This window comes from Artemia franciscana, chromosome 12 (assembly GCF_032884065.1).
Source record: "Artemia franciscana chromosome 12, ASM3288406v1, whole genome shotgun sequence".
Classification (NCBI taxonomy): domain Eukaryota; kingdom Metazoa; phylum Arthropoda; class Branchiopoda; order Anostraca; family Artemiidae; genus Artemia; species Artemia franciscana.
Genome location: NC_088874.1, coordinates 30,082,593 through 30,101,021, shown reverse-complemented (window position 1 = coordinate 30,101,021; position 18,429 = coordinate 30,082,593). Strand labels below are relative to the sequence as shown.

General features: G+C 34.2%; 1 protein-coding gene across 3 annotated transcripts in view; it reads right to left on the bottom strand.

Annotated features, from left to right (window-relative positions):
* LOC136033973 (neither inactivation nor afterpotential protein C-like) overlaps positions 1-18,429 on the bottom strand; it is a 203,825-nt gene that overhangs the window by 145,124 nt on the left and 40,272 nt on the right. For all 3 annotated transcript variants that reach the window (XM_065715002.1, XM_065715004.1, XM_065715003.1), the window contains 4 exons: positions 13,871-13,961; positions 11,576-11,671; positions 3,910-4,095; positions 1,077-1,265 (listed from right to left, as the gene is read on the bottom strand). In XM_065715002.1, the coding sequence (XP_065571074.1) occupies positions 1,077-1,265; positions 3,910-4,095; positions 11,576-11,671; positions 13,871-13,961 (562 nt within the window). The remainder of the gene's footprint in view (positions 1-1,076; positions 1,266-3,909; positions 4,096-11,575; positions 11,672-13,870; positions 13,962-18,429) is intronic.

Sequence of the window (18,429 nt, the reverse complement as noted above, 5' to 3'; positions counted from 1 at the left end):
TGGCATGACTGTTTATTTAGTTTCTGTTCGTTTTGGGTTTCATTTATACTTCAATAGTAAAATAATTCTGTTCGTTTTAAACTTGATTTGCATATTCAACTTAGGCTTTACTCGTTTCAAGATTTAGTTATTCGTTTATATTAGTAACTGTTGTATGTTTTTTTTTGCTATGATTGTTTATTTAATTTCTGTTCGTTTTGGGTATCATTTATTCTTTAATGGTCCGACATGGTTCCCGTCGTTTTGATTTTGAGTTATTGTAGGTTTCTATTCTATTACAGTATGTTTGAATTCAAAGTACAAATTTGCATTGGATACGCCAAGAAACCTATTTCAGCCAAAAGAAAATGTCCCGGTGATTTAAAATTTTGATTTTTGTGAATTAGAAAAACACAAATTTCAGCAAAATAATTTAGGGCTATTTTGAAGTGCGTCTTCGCTCCATTACTTTACTTTTTTGCCCTTCACCAATACAGCCATATATACAATTATTGGTGATTTCATATATAGTTGAAGCACAAGCATGATGACTTTCCATCCCTCTTTTAAAGAACTTTTGATTAATGGTGCGTCCACACTAATCTCATACTAGTATAACTTAAGATTTTACTTCAAATTGGATAATCCTTAAGAGCAAATTTTATGCCTAACGGAGACAATATTTTTTAAACTCGTGCTCTACAGAGAACTTTACGTTAAATAAGCTTAGTTTACGTTATAAAAACTCACCATAGTAGCAGCAAAACGCAATTAACAAATTTTTCAAAACTAAAGTTTTCCTAGAAGCCTCTTTAAAGTTTCCTCAGTGCTTGAATCTCTGTCTCCATTCCACAATTATTTTTTTTTAATAGTTGGCTTATGATGATTTTGATGGATTAAAATATGATGATTGATTTTTACGTTGGCTTTCTGGATTTTTACTTTAACTTCGAACTGACGTTTAAGTCGGAAGGGCTACACTTAACGAAACGTAACATAACGATTTAGCATAGAAAATTACATGGGTATTTGAGAGCCACTAAACGTATTGAATCCAAATAGCCTATCAAGACGTCTCTGAATGTTAACATGCTCACCTTTCCAATAAAAAGAAGATGTTCTAAAGTTGATTCAAAATTGTAGGACTTTCCAGAAAAAGTCTCCCCCGTAAATACAATGTTTTGCTGCTCCTTGTGATGCATCATATCTTGCCAAGCCCTGTCAGCCAAAGCTAAGACATGAGGCGCCTCGTCTGACCTTGCTTTTGATTTGTATCGCATATGATCCTATACATATAAAATTAATGTTAGATCACTTTTTACAATACAGGATAGAAACTTCAAAGCAAAAATGATTATATAGCAGAGAAAGCGAAATAAAATATCGTAAAAAATTTCGTGAAAAAATATTTTATCTTCTTGCACGAACTTGGAAAACAATTGCAAATTTAGCGTAGCCTGTTGCGGTAATCTTTCGGAATAATATTTTTTATTGTTTCTTCTTTATAATTATGTTCATCTTATTTTTTATTGATGATTAGAAGTGAGTTTGACAATTTTTGAAAATGAATCTTTATCTCTTAAGAGACTTTTAGCTCCAATGGCTAAAATCTCATAACTCGTAAAAATCGAGAAGTCAGCAACCTAATGCACCTGATCAACCTGATTTCTGATCTACAAACGACATTGCATGTGTAGATCATTGGGCTGAAATTAAAATGTGATTCTCTGAGCTTTAGGAGGGGGGCTTGTGGATTGTATAGGCAACTATAGTCCTAATAGGTAAATGATCAGTGATGACACTTACACGTATTCTGTATAATTAATGGTGAAAATGCTTGCAGCCATAGGCACTCACGTGTATCCTTCTTTTCAAGTTGCAAATATTTTTATTCAGTCTGGGTTTGTAATTCAGATGTATAGGCAGCAACTTCCCTATTGCTGCGAATAACATACCCTAGGCCATATCCTGATCCGTAAACTTACAATTTTATTTTTGCTAGCACAGTCAAAGTGTGACGTATTCAAATCAATCGCAAATTTAAGTTCATATGAAGGTTTGTCATGCTCTGAGCCCCAAATAAATGTTTTTGGTTTGGCAAAGTCATGGATGGTTTTGTTTTGAGTGGACAGGTCAGGTATGTACTTTCCCTGGTAATTTATGTTTCTTAAGAGAATTAGGATGTTTTTTTTTGGTCTGAGGACGGGGAATTTAGTTCTTGTCTTTTATTTTCTCTGGACTGGGCTTTGTGCTTTCTGCTCCAATGATATATACCAAGTAGAAGACATTGCCAACACCAACCTAGCATTTTCCCTGATTAAACTTCACTCCCTTCTGCACTGCTCGTTCTAGGAGAGCCTTTATTTACTTATTTTGCTTCTCTTTGTTGGTCCCAAACACCAGAATGTAGTGAGTTTTAAACATAAAGCAATTTATCCCTTCAAGTGTTCCTACGCTCTCTTCTGAAATTCATTTTGGGCTTCAATTGCACCGAACGTCACTCTCCAAAATCGATACTTACCGTATATGGTTCTGAATGTCATGAAGCAAGATATATTTTCAGACAATACAAGTAACCAATACGCAGATCGTGCATTCAATTTGCTAGAACGGTATCACCATGTAGATTTGATGATGCATCATCTAAACTAAGGATTGGGTATTATGCCAGCTTTATGCATTTGTTTAAGTAAACTGAATCTAGGCCAATTCCACTCTTTCACCTTTTTCTCTATCACGACCGTTGACTTGAACCAGTTTTTCGGTTCAGTAACGTCTTCTATTATACTAGCCCTCTCCATACGTGCTAGCTCTTGCATCAGTTTACTATTTAGTGCTTCAGAAACTTTTTGAGCAGCATATGCAGTTGACACTGAACCATCCTTAAGATGGATCTTGCATTCGCCCCCTGACGCCTGCTCTACAGCTGATGATGGGAGAGGATGGCGGGTCAATATTATAGAATTTACGTGTCAAAACTTGGCAGGATTTGTGGTTACATGGTAAACTAAAAATTCCAGTAGCTAGAATCTTAAAATCACAATAACTGGTGGGTAGTTGACTAGTCTGATGGAGTCTCAGTATAGGAATATGCTGATCAAGGACTAATTTAGAAGTAATGTTGGCTTGGGACAAACCAATTAGAAGCCAGTTGTGTGTCACAAGTGCAGCAATTTCATAATATTTTTTATTCTCCTGATTGATAGCATTCAATATAACTCTATCATCTTCTTCTGAGGTTGTGTCTGTTTTTTACATTTCTTCATCTCTCATCCTCATGTTGCTGCTGCGATGGACTTTCACCAAATGGTTCAGCTTTTTGTATTGGAAGAAAGTTTTTCCTTTTGCTGGGCAAACAATTTTAGCTAAATCACAAAAGCGGAAATCTTTACTTCTAAGAGTATTTCTCATAGATTCTTTGTGACTTCAGAAATTACTTCGAGGTGTGCTGCGAGAAATGACATCTATTTTCTACCTTATAGGTATAAACTAATTTCTGCTGAAGGACTTTAACTGAGCCTGAGCTGTTTCGAGGGTTCTGCATTTTGTTACGAGATTTTGAATTCAAATTGGGGTAGAATGTCTCCGAAACTGTGCTTGTGGGCGTTACCACCCTCAAATAAAAAGTATTGAAGTTTTCGCTGCCCTTTTTCTCAGGGAATTAGAAAGTACGCACAAATGGACTTTTCAGTTTTATAGAAAGGGGCTCAATGAATATGAGTTGTGCATATTGTTGAAATCGATTCCACTCGTCTCATAAAGATGCTACCTATAAAATAAAATAACATATTTGCTTGACGCAATCGTATTACAAGCAGAAGCATATTAAAAGCAAATGCAGGAAGCAGAAGCACAGGCAAAGCATGATACAGCAATGACTTAGCCTCAATACATTGAATAATTCATAAAAAAAAACTCAATAAAGCTTACCTCTTCTTTCAATGGCCTCTTCTCCCCATGAGGATTCAGAGATATTAGTACATCTCCCATATAAGTATAACTATAACCAGAAAAGAACCTATGTTGCAGTTGATCAATTACTGTTTCATCGTTTGGTCTTTCAATACCACAAAGGTCGTCTAAATAGATTCTTTGTAGTTGTGACTTTCTGTCAATCTGTAAGGAAAATATCGCTGACTATTTGAATAGCTCTAATGAAAAGAACTGCTGGCTTATCTGGCAGAACTTTGTCACGTGTGGTATGAATTATTCTATGAGTGGTGTAAATTATGTCAACTTCGATATGAAGAGGTACACCGTACCAGAAGTGAGTCCAATTTGGCAGAACAAGTGGTTCTTCCGGATATACATCATGCGACAAAAGTTAAAATCCAACATTTCAAAGAGCAGAAACCTATATAGGGATAGGGGCTTAGGGACTAGGTTTCCCTTTAAGTCCTAAACTTTACTGAATTTCCGGGCACCAATTATCCAAATTATCAATAAGACTGAATATGTTGCCATTTGTTGCTCACTCCCTTCATCAAAAATCGCAATTGTCTTATACGTGGTAACTGTTTTCGTAGCAATCTATATCATAGCAAACTAGTTTTAATGTGCAACAAAAAACTTTTCATTAACGATGAGAGAAAATGTATTCAAATGTAGGTATTTCATAAAAATAAATTGTGATGCTCACTTTTGAAGAAGGCTTGGTATTGATTTTAAAATTCTTAGTAAGCTTTATAATCTAATTTTGTATCCATTGTTTCTGTTGGAGCTTTTTCCAGAACTGAGCAAATCATGAAATATCCCTGGGATATATCAAACAGTTCGTGGTAACGAACTGTAGTAAGGAGCGATCCGGGTCAATAGTAAACGAAACTTAAAAAAATGGAATTTTGATACTAATAGACACATCAAAAGAATTGGATTTTTATGCTGACTTAAAATATATAAGTTTCATCAAATTTAGTCTTACTTACCAAAAGTTACGAGCCTGAGAAAATTTGCCTTATTTTAGAAAATAGGGCAAAAGACCCCCTAAAAGTCTTAGAATCTTAACGAAAATTACACCATCGCATTCAGCGTATCAGAGAACTCTACTGTAGAATTTCCTCAGGTATCTGTGAATTCCCAGGGGTGATCATATCGACCCACTGCTCATCGTAAAACTTATTCCGATCACACCGATCAGGTGTGCGTGTTTATTTATTTGTTTTTTTTTGTGTTTTTTTTATTCCCAGGGGTGATCATATCGACCCAGTGCTCCTAGAATGTTTCAAGGGGGTTCATTTTAACGGAAATTAAAAGTTCTAGTGCCCTATAAGTGACCAATAATATTGGAGGGCACCTAGACCCCCTCCCACGCTCATTTTTCCCAAAGTCAACGGGCCAAAATTCTAAGATAGCCTTTGGGAACGACTTATTCCCTCAGATTCCCCGGGGGAGGGGCTACAAATTACAAACTTTGACCAGTGTTTACATATAGTAATGGTTATTTGGAATTGTACAGACGTTTTCAGGGGAAGGGAGGGATTTGAGGGGAGGGGGTTACATGGGAGGATCTTTCCACGGAAGAATTTGTCATGGGAGGAGAGAATTTCTATGAAGGGGACGCAGGATTTTCTAATATTATTGAAAACAAAAAACAATGAAAAGATAAATATGAAAAAGTTTTTTCAACTGAAATTAAGGAGCAGAATTAAAACAAAACGAACGGAAATTATTACGTATATGAGGGGTTCATCTCCTCCTAAATACCTGCTCTCTACGCTAGAGTATTTTTAGTAATTTAAACTATTTATTTTTTACGGCTTTTGTGATTCAGGGGTCATTCTTAAAGAATTGGGATACAATTTAAGCTTTAGCGTAAAGAGCAAGGTATTACAGAGGGGGCAAACCCCCCTCATATACGTAATAAAAATATACGAATACAGAAGTTCATTACGAAAGTTAATTCGGAAATTACATATATTTTTTTTTAATAAAAACGTTCGTAAGAAATTAAAAGTTCTAGTTGCCTTTTTAAGTGAAGGACAACTAAGCCTTCTCCTTCACTCATTTTTTCTCAAAATCGTCCGATCAAAACTAGGAAAAAGCCATTTAGCCAAAAAAAATTAATATGCAAATTTTATTTTAATTATTTATGTGCGGAGAGCCAAGATGAAAACGTGCATTTATTCAAAAACGCCCAAAAATTAAATACAAAAAACGAGTTTTTTTACACGAAAGTAAGGAGCAACATCAAAACTTAAAACGAACAGAAATTGCTCCGTATATGAAAGGTGCTGTTCCCTCCTCAACGCCCCGCTCTTTACGCTAAAGTTTTCCACTGTTTTAAACAGTAGATTTGAGAGAAAGAGTCAAACTTTAGCGCAAAGAGTGGGGCGTTGAGGAGGGAATAGCCCCTTTCATATACGGAGTAATTTCTGTTCGTTTTAAGTTTTAATGTCGCTCCTTACTTTCAGTTAAAAAACTCGTTTTTTTTATTTAATATAGGATAAAGCCACAGCCGCAATATAATTCAGCTAATGCCAGGATTTATCAAACAGTTCGTGGTAACGAACTGTAGTAAGGAGCGACCCGGCTCAATAGTAAACGAAACTCTAAATAACGGAATTTTGATGCTAAAATATAAATCAAAAGAATTGGATTTTCATGCTGATTTTCAATATTTAAGTTTCATCAAATTTGGTCTTTGTCATCAAAAGTTACTAGCCTGAGAAAATTTGTCTTATTTTAGAAAATAGGAAAAAACACCCCCTAAAAGTCACACAATCTTAACGAAAATCACACCATCGCATTCAGCGTATCAGAGAACCCTATAGCAAAATTTTCAAGCTCCTATCAACAAAAATGCGGAATTTCGTATTTTTTGCCAGAAGACAAATCACGGGTGCGTGTTTATTTGTTTTTTTTTGTTTTTTTTTTCTTTTCTTCTCCCCAGGGGTCATCGTATCGACCAAGTGGTCCTAGAATGTTGCAAGAGGGCTCATTCTAACGGAAATGAAAAGTTCTAGTGCCCTTTTTAGTGACCAAAAAAATTGGAGGGCACCTAAGCCCCCTCCCACGCTCATTTTTTCTCCAAGGTCAACAGATCAAAATTTTGAGATAGCCATTTTGTTCCGCATAGTCAAAAACCATAATAACTATGTCTTTGGGAATGACTTACTCCCCCACAGTCCCTGGGGGAGGGGCTGCAAGTTACAAACTTCGACCAGTGTTTACATATAATAATGGTTATTGGGAAGTGTACAAGTGGAAAGTGGGGTTGAGGGGAGGGGGCTATGTGGAAGGATCTTTCCCTGGAGAAATATGTCATGGGGGAAAAGAAATTCAATGAAAAGGGCGCAAGATTTTCTAAAATTACTAAAAAAAACAATGAAAAAATAAACATGGAAAAGTTTTTTCAATTGAAAGTAAGGAATAGCATTGAAACTTAAAACGAACAGAGATTATTACGCATATGAGGGGTTCTAAAAATACTTTAGCATAAAGAGCTAGGTATTTAGGAGGAGATAAATACCTCGCTCTTTATACTATAGTATTTTTAGTAATTTCAACTATTTATTCTACAGCCTTTCTGATTCAGGGGTCATTCTTAAAGAATCGGCACAAAACTTACGATTTAGTGTAAAGAGCGAGGTATTAACGAGGGTACAAACCCCCTCATATACATAATAAAAATTTAAGAATATAAAAGTTTGTTACGTAAGTTAATTCTTAAGTTACGTATATTTTTTACTAATATAAAAATTCGTTAAAAATTAAGATTTATAGTTGCCTTTTTGTGTAACCGAAAAATTGCATGGCAACTAGGCCTCCTTCCCCATCCCTTATTTCTCAAAATCGTCTGATCAGAACTAAGAGAAAGCCATTTAGCCAAAAAAAGAATTAAAATGTAAATTTCATTTTAATAATTTATATGTGGAGAGCCAAAATCAAACATGCATTAATTCAAAAATGTTTAGAAATTACATAAAAAAAACTAATTTTTCTAACTGAAAGTAAGGAGCGACATTAAAACTTAAAACGAACAGAAATTACTCCGTATATGAAATGGGTTGTCCCCAACCGCAATCCTTCGCTCTTTACGCTAAAGTTTGACTCTTTACCACAATTCTGCTTTATTAGCATAATTCTGTTCGTTTTAAGTTTTAATGTCGCTCCTTACTTTCAGTTAGAAAAACTAGTTTTTTTTATGTAATTTAACACTGGACCAATTCATTGTAAAATTTGAAGGTAATTAGCTAGTTCAAAAAGTTAAAAACTTATATGCAGTTGCTTTTCTATAGAGCTAAGGATTGAAAATCACCAATCCTTGAAAGGATTAAATAAAAATAAACATGTTTTTTCAACTGAAAGTAAAGAGCAACATTAAAAATTAAAACGTACGGAAATTATTACGTACATGAGGGGTTCTCCCCTCGTCAATACCTCACTCTTTACGCTAGAGTTCGAATTTTGTTCCAACTTTAAAAGAATGACCCCTGAATCACAAAGTCCATTTACTTAGAATAAGTAGCTCTTTCAAAAGTACTAAAAAACTTTAGCATAAAAAGCAAGGTATTGAGGAGGGGGCAACCCCCCCTAATATACATAATAGTTTCTGTTTGTTTTAAGTTTTAATGTTGCTCCTTATTTTCAGTGGAAAAAACTTATTTTTTTATTTAATTTCTGATTGTTTTTTTAAATGAAGCTGGAAAATCCGGCACCCCTTCACGGAGAATTCTCGTCCCCCATGAAAAATTTCTCCATGGAAAGATCCTCCCAGGTAACCCTTTCCCCTGACCCCCCCCCCCCAGCAGAAAAAATCACCCCAAAATGTATGTATGCGCCCCAATAACCAATACTATATGTAAACAATGGGCAAAGTTTATAGATTGCAGCCCTTCCCCGGGCCATGTGGGGATTAAGTCACCTAGAAAGACATAGCTATTAGATTTTTCGACTATGCTGAACAAAATGGCAATCTCAAAGTTTTGATCCGATAACTTGGGGAAAAATAAGCATTGGAGGGGGTCTAGTTGCCCTCCAATTTCCTGGTCACTTAAAAAGATACACTAGAATTTTTAATTTCTGTTTGAATGAGCCCTCTCGCAACATTCTAGGATCACTGGATTGGTACGATCAATTCTGAAAAAAAACCCAAATAAACACGCATCCGTGGTCTTTCTTCTGACATAAAATACAAAATTCTACATTTTTCCAGATATGAGCTTGAAACCTTTACAGTAGAGTTCTCCGATACGTGAATCTGATGATGGGATTTTCATTAAAGATTTTATGACTTTTAGAGGGTGTTTCCCCCTTTTTTGAAAATGAGCCAAATTTTTTCAGTCTCGCAACTTTTCATAAGTAGAACTAAACTTGATGAGACTTATTTTTAAAATCAGCATAATCTGATTCCTTTGGTGGATCTACTGGTATCAAAATTCTGTGTTTTGGAGTTTCGGTTTCTATTGACCCGTGTCACTCCTTACTTACAGCTCATTACGACGAACTGTTTGATAATTGGTAAACTAAGACAATTAAATTGCCAATCAAAGTTCATCAGAGTAAGTCAATCAAAAAGTTCGTTACCGCGAACTGTTTAATTGGCGATGTTCCCTACTGACTTTAGGACTTCTATACTGAATTTTCCCTGACATCAGGGACAAACAGAATTTTACATCTCATCACTCGAGAAATATGTTTATAGTCTGTATGAGTCCGACGCTAAATGATCTCTAAGAATTTACTTTGAAATTGACAGTTTTATTTTACTTTTGATTTATACTACTCAATAGACTTGGAACAAAATGATTTATATATTTATACAGAAGATTACTGAAATTTCTACTTTCTTCGCAAAAGCATCAGGATTATGAATTACCTCATCGACTTTTCCAAAACCCTATTTGAAAGAAATCTAGAAAAAATACCAAGTTTTTGTTCATAGGGTTGGACAAGATAAATATATGTTCTTCCTAAGATTGGATAATCTCTAAGAAGTTTATTTTTCGAATTAAGACAGTTTGTTTCAATTCCTTTCTGTGTTGTTTAGTAGCTAGAAAAAATATTCCATTTTTTTTCAAATATCGAATTCAAATATTCTATTGAAATATCAAGAAATTACTGGAAATTTTTTAAACATTAAGGAGCTTTCGGTTTATTAGGCAGTTTGTTTGAATTCCTTTCTGTGTTGTTTAGTAGCTACAAAAATATTCTATTTTCGTTTCAAATATCGAATTCAAATATTCTATTCAAATATCCAGAAATTAGAGGAAATTTTGAAAACCTTAAGGTTAAAGAAATTGAAAAAGTTTCAATTCCTTTTTGTGTTGTTTAGTAGCTAAAAAAAAATATTCCATGTTCTTTTCAAATATCGAATTCAAATATTCTTTTCAAATATCAAGAAATTACAGGAAATTCTGTAAACCTCAAGGAGCTTTCGGTTTTTCTATTTTACTATTCCAAATTAGGTATTATGATTACAATAGTGAAGAAAATTATCCATTCTCCATCGTTTACCGTTAAGGATTACAAACAGCTGATCACAAAAACTAATTTAACTAAATATGCAGAAGCATTGAATGACAGCAGTATCAAACAGAAACGCAGTATCAAATAATCCAAATTAAAGCGCTTTCGTGTTCACTCTGTGATTTTGAATCTTTTTCTCGGTTCTTTATTTTTCACACCATTATAGTCAAATTTGGATCAGGCAATTTTCATTTTTTAAGCACCCCAAAATAAACCGTGTTTGAAGTTACAGCTAATAATAAAAATTATTAATATTAATTACTAATTCAAATAGTCTAAAAATTTTCTCTGTTTCTTTATTTTCTTGATCTTTTTTCTTAGGTACGAAACATTTTCCGAAGTAAAATAGATGGGATCATATTACTTGAAAAGAACGGTAAGTTTCTCCATAAACACATTTAGCTTATAGTGAAGGCAAAATTGGCAGGATTTATGGGACTTGTTGTAGAAAAATTCTACAACTAAACAATATTTTGGTAAAAAAAAATCGTTTTAAGAAATAAAAAAGTAAAAAAGTCGAAAAAAGTAACAATGACAAAATGACTGAAAGTATTAATGAAAAAAGAGCAGTTTATATGTCAATAAGTTTCCCCTCTTCAATATCTAATCTGTAGCTTTAGATTTTTTTTTCAAGTTATTTTGACCCAATCTGGCCCGATACGATTCTTTTCAGAACATATAAATCCACCATTTTTTAAAATTTCAGATCAATCATAAATTTTTTTATCCTCTCTGAGACAATTTAAGCACTCTTCAGAGCCAGTTCAACGACTATGAAAATGTACTAATGAGTACCTTCTTTTTAAATATTAAGCTCTTTCGGTAAAGTTTTTATTATCATTTTTACCCTAACAACATAAAATTAAATGTTTGAGTGGCTATTTAAGATTTTAGTTTACTAACCAAGATAGGGGGCAGTGTTTCCATTTGTGGTTTTCTTGCTGTAGATTTATAGTTTTTCTGTCCTAGCTGCGAGTCAAAAATCTGTCTGTAGTCCAATACTCTATGGTTAAATTATTTCAAGCGTGGAATCCAAAAGGATTATTTTTCTTTTCGTGGTGGGCTTTACAGTTACTATTTACAGTTTGAGAAAACTATGAAGCGGAAATACAGAGTAGTGGCAGCTTACCTTGAGATACCCCGCCTTCATAGTTATCTCCTGGGTGCGAGAAACAGTTCCATTCTGATTGGCGTCTTCTAGTAGAATTTTTAGTTCAGACTTCAGCTGAAGGAAAAATTGGTAGTTATTAAAATTTTATGTAACTGGTCAAAGTAATTTTTTGCGGTTGGCTATTTGTAGAAATAGCCAGAAGAGTTCCTTTTCCCTAATCAATACTCAATCCTAAGCTTGGTTGTCGCGCAAAACTTTCATATATTAAGAAAAACCGATCATTTAAAAAAAAAGGTAGAATAAGTAGCAAACTCATCTCAGCATAAAACACTTCTCAGGCTAACAAAACTTTAAAAAGCTGTGTCAGTTTCTTGGCTATATTTATCTTGAGGATTACCTCGCCTTGAATGTTCAACAGAGGCTCTCAGAGTTTCCAGGCACAGCCTCATCCACTGCACTATCACAAGGTAGCTATTTTGCCTTGTCACTGCATGATCATTATTTTACCTTGAAAAGATTATTTGGCAATTACTTTCCAAAACCAATCACTAAAACAAGCATTTTCTTTGGTCATTCTTATTGGAATAATCTCTTTTTTATGACAATTCATGACACTTGATTGCTAAATACTTGTGACCTGATTTGCCTCATGTCAACACCTTTGTGTCTAGTCAAACACTCGCCTACCTTTTCCTCCTAGAGTCATACTTGCTGAATAGACAGATGCTGTTTCAGTGATGTCATTGCTCAGGAGGCCATTCCAAAGTGAGGCACAGCGTCTTCTAATCAAAATCAGTGACGATAACTGATGTGTAAGGTCAAGTTATCAGAATTTTTCTAAATATTTTTCACTGTCTATTTGAAGGAGTTATCCCTATTTGAACTTCTATTTGGTCTTACAACTCTGCTTTTGAAGTACTCAGCGGGGAGTGTCTTCTTTTACAGGTCATCTGACCATGCCTTTTTCGGAGTATGTAGGTAATAGGCTTGGCAAATGGCAAAGCAAATAGAGATAACACGTCGGAAGGAGCGTTGTGAATCTGAAACTGCTAAGCTTTCAACAATTAATGTAATTATATATCAAATATTCATTTTAATTTTATTAATTAATTTCAGGGACTGTTCAAAACACATATAGTTCTCAGTAGACTATATTCTTACATGTAAGATCCTTATATGTTAAGAATGTGCAAATTACATAATATATAGCACTTGCCCTGAGGCTGGTGGAAGTATGTCAACCAAAAAGGTATATTTATTTGACCTTTGAACTATTTTGAACAAAAAGACTTTCACTAAATTTTGTAAAAAGGAAAGCGGCAAGGAGGGAGGGCTTGCTCTTTGCTAACTTTGGCTCTTAACAAGAGCATTAAAAGTTTTAATTTCCGATCAAAGTTTATAAAACTACCCGTTCCGTGAACACCTTATATGTTAGTAATAAGCAAATCACAAAACATAAGATCCTTGCCCTGTAAGCTGGGGGGCTAAACGGTTCAATCTAGCAAGCACAGTGATTTTGCCTTTGGACTGTTTTTCAAAATTTGATTGTGGAGGGCTAAAAATCCTTACCAACTTTGGAGGGGGTTGTTTGGATTTTCAATCGAATGAACCCCCTCCAAAGTTTATACGATCAACCCTTCCATAAGAGCCTTGTATGTTAACAATTGGCAACTGGCATAACTTATAGATCTCGCCCCAGAGGCTGGGGGACGGGTTTCAACCCTAGAAATATAGTCATTTTGCCTTTTGACTATTATTTCAGTGTAACTTTTATTATTATTTTCAATGTTGTAATAAGTACAAAAGAAAGTAGTATTAATGTAACTTGTTTTCAGTAAAGTGCCAATGATGCAGTAGGCCTTAAACTTTTAAAGTTAGGGAAGGCGGCAGTAGCAAAGTCTTATTTGTTGTGATTTCTGTTCGTTTTAAGCTTGATTTGTACATTTAATTTTAGTTTCACTAGTTTCAATATTTATGTATTTACTTATATAAGTACTTGTTGCATGTTTGTTCGCTATGGTTGTTATTTAATTTTTGCTCGTTTTGAAAGCAGATGGTGAAAAAGCAGTTGAAAAAAGGTAAATGGCTGAAAAAGCAGTTGATAAAAGGTAGTTTGTTTGCTTTGTAATTTTTTTGCTTTGGGGGAGAGTGAGAGGGTACAATTCGTCAAAATGGTACATTTTAGAAAGCGAAAGATAATAAATTTGGTGAGAAGTTCAGTGAGAAAGAGAATAAAAATTTTTCGGTAACTTTCATCAGGGCCACGGATTTGTGATTTAATCTGGCCTTTATGAAAAGAGCAAACAATCTTACCTGAGCCTCATTTTCAGGGACTTGTTGTATAAACGGATGCTCAAAGACTTCCATCATAACAGGACGATGCTCTGGATTCTTAACAAGGCACCTAAAAGAAAAGGTCAAATAAGTCAGCAGGCAAGCTGTTAAACCCTTGGAACATTAGAACTGACAGTGCCCCTGGGCTAGCTAAAGCAAGAAAACCCTGTGGTTACCCATTTAAAGCTTATTTATTTGTATTCTTATGTCATTTATTATCTTATTATGTCATTTATTTATCTGTTTTTAACCAACTTCTTTTCAAAGACAGTTTAGTTATTGACTGGTGTATTTTTTTCTGGTACGCCATCTCAAAAACAAAAGCGGCTAATACTCAAATCAAATACATACTTTAAAAAAAAATTCAAAGAGGGCCAACATTTCTAAAGAAATCAGAGGCAGAGACTGGGCAATTATATGAAGAGCCAAGGACATTGTTAAGAAATCGAAAAGAAAACATCTTCCCCCTCCCGCCTCTTCTTCTGAGTAGGCGCCGGCTTATGTACAAAATAAGAGATAGTCCGAAATGAAAAAAATTACTAATTGAGAAGGAACATCACTCATAAATGTTCGTATAATATCATCGGCGAAATGTTTTCTGGGGAACAAATTTATACTTATTCTAAGGTTCCAATACTAATGTTTTTTGAGAAAACCTCCCCTTCCAGATCAAATAGCGTTGAATTAAATGTGTACCATTGAACTAAGTTTATGCTACAATTTATGTTACAATCATATCACAATGAACAATGTGGAACATCTTTATAGTAATTTCTAATAAATTAATGTTTTGTAAACTGTAATGATTTGAAATATACTGGAAAATCGTTTCATTTGAAGGCCTCAATAAGTCAGAAGCAATTCAGGGCTCTCAAAGTCGTTTCGACAAAAAGCGGCATGTGACAATGTCCCCTTGTCGCAGCATAGACAAATACGCAACTCTGTCTTAAGAATTTTGCCAAAGCAGGCATTTGCACTTTCAATAAATGTTTTGCATTGTGAAAAGTAATAGCCCAATTTTAATAGACACTGATAAAAACTAAATTCTAGAGAGGAGGGGGCGGGGCAGACCCACTTGTCTGATAGTTTTTTTTTTATGGATATATACAAAGTGTTTCTATTTCAGGTCTTAACACTGCTCAAATTATCAATAAAACTCATTTTCCCAAAATTTTTGATGAGATTACATTAAAATTCCACCCAAGCTACATTTGCTACATTTGGACATGTGCATAGTCCAAATTCAGCGAATATTTATTCAGCGCAAATTTATAAGAATTGAACCCATTTCAATGAACTCATTAGATAAATTTGCTGTCCGTAGAAGAACTACTTGTGAAAAATTTGTAGCTCAAAAACTTTTCGTTCTTTTTATGGCGAAAAATTTCACACAGAATAACCAATAAGGTTTAATTTTACTTTTCGCTCTTTTGAATGACTTGAAAATTCACAGAAAAGGTTTTTGAAAAGGCAAAGCTATCCGTTTTACTAGAAAGAATGTTATGATTGGCTAAAGAAAATGCGCCATAGATGTCAGCCAATAATATTATAGCACAGTTTTTACCTAGGAATTAGAGGAAAGCACACTCTCTTTGTCTCTTTGTTTTATCTGTTGTTAGGCTGATCAAGGTTCATGCAACATACTTAATATTTTAAACACCAACGTTGATTTTGTACTAAAAATTACTGAGAATTGACTTAAATTTCATTTAAGAGGCTTTTACACCAATCATGTTTTAAAAAACCTTTTCATTTGACCCACCAGAAATGAGTAACAGTATAATTACTTTCAAAGCAATCATTTTTTATCCTTTTTATTATCTGTCGTTAGGCTTATCAAAATTTTCGCTTTATGCTAGCTTAGCCGTCTCACTTTGCTGCAATCTCAAAAGAAAAAAAAATCAACGAACATTCTCCCATGTAGAAAACCCTCCCTCCACCAAAAATTATGCCGGCAAAATCGCCCCACGTATTAATAAAGATAGTATTTTTAAATCTAAAATTATTTAAATAATTACCCCCAGAAAATTTCCCCAGTGGACAATCCCCCCTAAAAAAAAAATCCCCCATGTCGAGAATCTCCTCCCTGTGGAACTTCTACCAACTGAAAAAACTACCTCCCATGTAAAACTTTCCTTTGAAGAATCCTTCTTCTGAAAAAGTCCTCCCCGTCCTGACAATTTCCCTTCATTAGAGAATCGACTCCACAAATAGAATAACACGATAATGCACTAAATCCATACACCTGAACATCATTTTTTTTTTTTTTTTTTTTAACGTCACGCTTTTTAAAATAGAGTCACTCCCAGGCTGAATAGAGTTTTTCTTTACCCTACACTTACGTAAATTACCAGATTACTTATTTTGATCAAATGTGCAAAGAGTTGGAAATGGATTTGGAAATCCAATTCATTTTAATTTGAAAATTCCCACACCGAGGAATTACCATCACAGAAATTGCCAGCACGCTTTCCCCTTGAAAATTTCCACACACATTAAGAAATGATAGTATTTTTAGATTAAAAGTTTTGAAATATTATATTGAATACCACAAAACTAACAAAACTGTTGCACAACAAAGTCAGAGAATTTATTGAAAAATAAATTTTATATTTAACTTTTAAATTTTAACTAACCCATTCATTTGATATCCAAAAAAATATAAATGAAAAAAATCAAAAGGAACTGTCAAGTATTTAAATTCTTTGATCTCTAGTTTCAGTCAGCAAGAAGAGAACTCAGAAGGCCTAGGGGAAGGGGGGATCTTATACCTAAGACACTCGCAAGAATTTCCTCAGCACCCTCTTGCGGTTTCTTGGTGATCGGGTGAACAGTGTAGCAATGCATATAGGACAGACCAACAAACATTCAACATTCGACTTTAATTATGTACATAAAATGTTTAACAAAATAATTTTATTTTCTTGACAATTTTTTGCACCAGATCCCCAATCAAACAGTTCGTGGTAACGAACTGTAGTAAGGAGCGACCCGGCTCAATAGTAACCAAAACTCTAAGAAATGGAATTTTGATATCATTAACTACATCAGAAGAATCACATTTTAATGTTGATTTTAAATATACAAGTTTAATCAAGTTTAGTCTTACCCATCAAAAGTTGCGAGCCTGAAAAAATTTGCCTTGTTTTAGAAAATAGGAAGAAACAACCCCTAAGTCATAGAATCTTAACGAAATTCACACCATCAGATTCAGCGTATCAGAGAACCCTGTTGTAGAAGTTTCAAGCTCCTATCTACAAAAATGTGGAATTTTGTATTTTTTGCCAGAAGGCAGATCACGGATGCTTGTTTATTTGTTTGTTTGTTTTTTTTTTTTTTTTGTTTTTTTTCCAGGGGTGATCGTACCGACCCAGTGGTCCTATAATCTTGCTAGAGGGCTCATTCTAAAGGAAATAAAAAGTTCTAGTGCCCTTTTTAAGTGACCCAAAAAATTGGAGGGCACCTAGGCCCCCTCCCACGCTAATTATTTTCCCAAAGTCACTAAATCAAAATTCTGAGTGGGAGAGGCCACAAGTTACAAACTTTGACCAGTGCTTACATATAGTAATGCTTATTTGGAAGTGTACAGACGTTTTCAGGGTGATTTTTAGGTTGGGGGAGTTGAGAAGAGAGAATATGTTGGGGAACTTTCCTTGGAGGTATTTGTCATGGGGGAAGAAAATTTTCATGAAGGGAGCGCAGGATTTTCTAGCATTATTTAAAAAAGAAACAATGAAAAAATAAATATGAAAAAGTTTTTTCAACTGAAAGTAAGGAGAAGCATTAAAACTTAAAACGAAGAGAAATTATTACGCATATGATGGGCTCACCTCTTCCTAATACCTTGTTCTTTACGCTAAAGTATTTTTAGTAATTTCAACTATTTTTTCTACGGCTTTTGTGATTCAGGGGCCATTCTTAGAAATTGGGACAAAATTTAAGCTTTAATGTAAAGAGCGAGGTACTGACGAGGGGGTGAACCCCTTCATATACGTAATAAAAACATGAGAATACAGAAGTTCGTTACGTAAGCTAATTTGTAAGTTACGTATATCTTTTACTAATTAAAACATTCTTAAAAAAATAAAAGTTCTAGTTGCCTTTTTAAGTAACCAAAAAATTGGAGGGCAACTAAGCCTCCTCCCCCGCTCCTTTTTTCTCAAAATCATTTGATCAAAACTATGAGAAAGCCATTTAGCAAAAAAAAAAATATGCGAATTTCGTTTTAATTATTCATCTGCGGAGAGCCAAAATCAAAACATGCATTGATTCAAAAACGTTCAGAAATTAAATAAAAAAAAAAAAAAAAGTTTTTTTAACGGAAAGTAAGGAGCAATATTAAAACTTAAAACGAACAGAAATTACTTCGTATATGAAAGGGGATGTTTCCTCATAAGCGCCCCGCTCTTTACGCTGAAGTTTTTTACTGTTTTAAAAAGTAGAGTTAAGAGAAAGAGTCAAACTTTAGCGTAAAGAGCGGGGCGTTGATGAGGAAGCATTCCCTTTCATATACGAAGTAATTTCTGTTCGTTTTAAGT